The sequence below is a fragment of the Labrus bergylta genome, chromosome 19 (genome assembly GCF_963930695.1).
Source record: "Labrus bergylta chromosome 19, fLabBer1.1, whole genome shotgun sequence".
In the NCBI taxonomy this organism is placed as follows: domain Eukaryota; kingdom Metazoa; phylum Chordata; class Actinopteri; order Labriformes; family Labridae; genus Labrus; species Labrus bergylta.
The window spans coordinates 743,933-745,814 of NC_089213.1; the positions used below are offsets into that span (position 1 = coordinate 743,933).

At 34.2% G+C, this 1,882-nt stretch overlaps 1 protein-coding gene across 1 annotated transcript in view; it reads left to right on the plus strand.

The window, feature by feature from the left end:
• Positions 1 to 1,882, plus strand: part of LOC109975489 (major histocompatibility complex class I-related gene protein) — a 58,614-nt gene continuing 56,732 nt past the window's right edge. The window contains exon 1 of the mRNA XM_065948105.1: positions 1 to 158. Within this exon, the coding sequence (XP_065804177.1) occupies positions 101 to 158 (58 nt within the window). The 5' untranslated portion in view covers positions 1 to 100. The remainder of the gene's footprint in view (positions 159 to 1,882) is intronic.

The window sequence follows — 1,882 nt, forward strand, 5'->3', positions numbered from 1 at the left end:
TCATTTCACCCTCAGAGCTCGAAACACGCAGATTCTGAAGAAGTTGATGAAAAACATAAATGTTTGAAGTTGGACGAAGCTGAAGACTTCACAGGTCACAATGAAGACTCTGGTGTTTGTGTCTCTCGTGGGATTATTCCTCCACGACACGACGGCAGGTGAGTTCAGATTCATTGAAGACGATTTAATGGAAAGAGGGAAATGTTGCATGTCTTTATAAGGGTGGTTCTTTGACTACAAACACTTTCACTTTGATAAATAAACAATAAAACTGTCTTAAATGTTTTTACCTTCTCTCCAATATGTATTTTACTTACTTTTCAACATCTTTATATGCTTCAATATCACTGTTTTGCCCTTGTCCCACACCCGAACTTCATATGTTCAACAATGAAAATGTAGTTATAAATCGTGATTAATCATATCAATGTTGATGTACTTGTGTTAAGTAGCACTTAAACAATCAAAAAACATGTTAGTATTTTGTGTGTAAATATGAATTTTTACTCAAAATATATCTGTCACTCAGTTTAACCGTCATTTCCACCACACTGCAGGAATAATACTGAACAAGGTAGCTGCAGCTCATAATAATAGATAACACTATGTTTTCTAATACTTACAGTTTTTGGTGTGCAGGTGACACTTGGCATTCGTCGCTGGCCACAGACTCCATGACTTCACGTTGTTCTATAGAAAACAAATATCTTATAATAAATACTAAATATTCATTTTCAATTGTCATGTTCACCCACATCGCTGTTGACATCAGTAAATATAAGACACAGACATTCCTCTTTTTGTCAGAACAGTAACAGTGATTTCTTCTGGATGTTATAGGACCATGAATGTTAAAATAGCAGCATAACTACAGTGAACACAGCAGATAGACTCTGATTCAGAAAGAAAAAGGAACTAAATGCCTTCAAAGTGTTTCACCTCTAAAACCATTAACAGAGCATTTAAATGGACTCTTTAAGTCCTTCATGACACTTTAATGTTAGAAAAAGTGTTTTGTTATTAATGTAGTATAATTAATGTGGTATAAATACTTATTTCACTTGAATGAATTGTGATAATTAACATATAATCAGAGTGTCACAGTCATTAAAGTTCATTTTGTGAGGATCAAACTCAAATATGTGCTCAAAGAATCAGAAACATAATCAACCTCCTGACCCTCAAAATGAAGTTAATCTCGGTTTATTGTTTTACCTCTGAATATTTGTATATGAAATATGAATAAGCTCAAAGCTATTCCACAGATGATCTTCATCTTTTACATGTTTGTTTGTTGTTTAGTTGAGATCACATAAACCCTGAAGCTCCAACATTTCATTGAAGTCAAACATCAGACTGTTTAGTGGATCTAGAAACACATATCTGCTGATGTGAGCTTATTGCACATATTTAGTTTTCTGTGCTTATGTTGGCCGATAAGTGACAGAAAACAGTGAAGCAGCTTGAACATCATTTAGAAACAGAGTCTGCATTACAGAGTTTGTCCACCAGAGGGCAGTCACGACTTTATTCTCAAACTGAAACGTCACAGCTCAGTTTGTGTTTCCCACACAAAAAGAAATAAATGGTTTTAATCTGTGAAAGTCAAAAAAACATCCACAGCAGCCTCAACAATTCAGCATTAATAAGACTACAAAGTTTGTAGACTTTATTCAAAGTGGTTACATTTATTCCTGCACAGATTTATCTAAAAGCTTTTTTGTTCTGAGCAGTGCATATTTTTCTAAAGAGCAGATTAAAAACAGAACAATGATCGACGTGCATTCAGAAAGCAGACAACATGCAGGATTCAGAAATGATCTGTCATTTAGTTGAAGTTTTTTAGTTGAGTTTTTTCTAATTGAGTTTTTCTCCGCTGGCT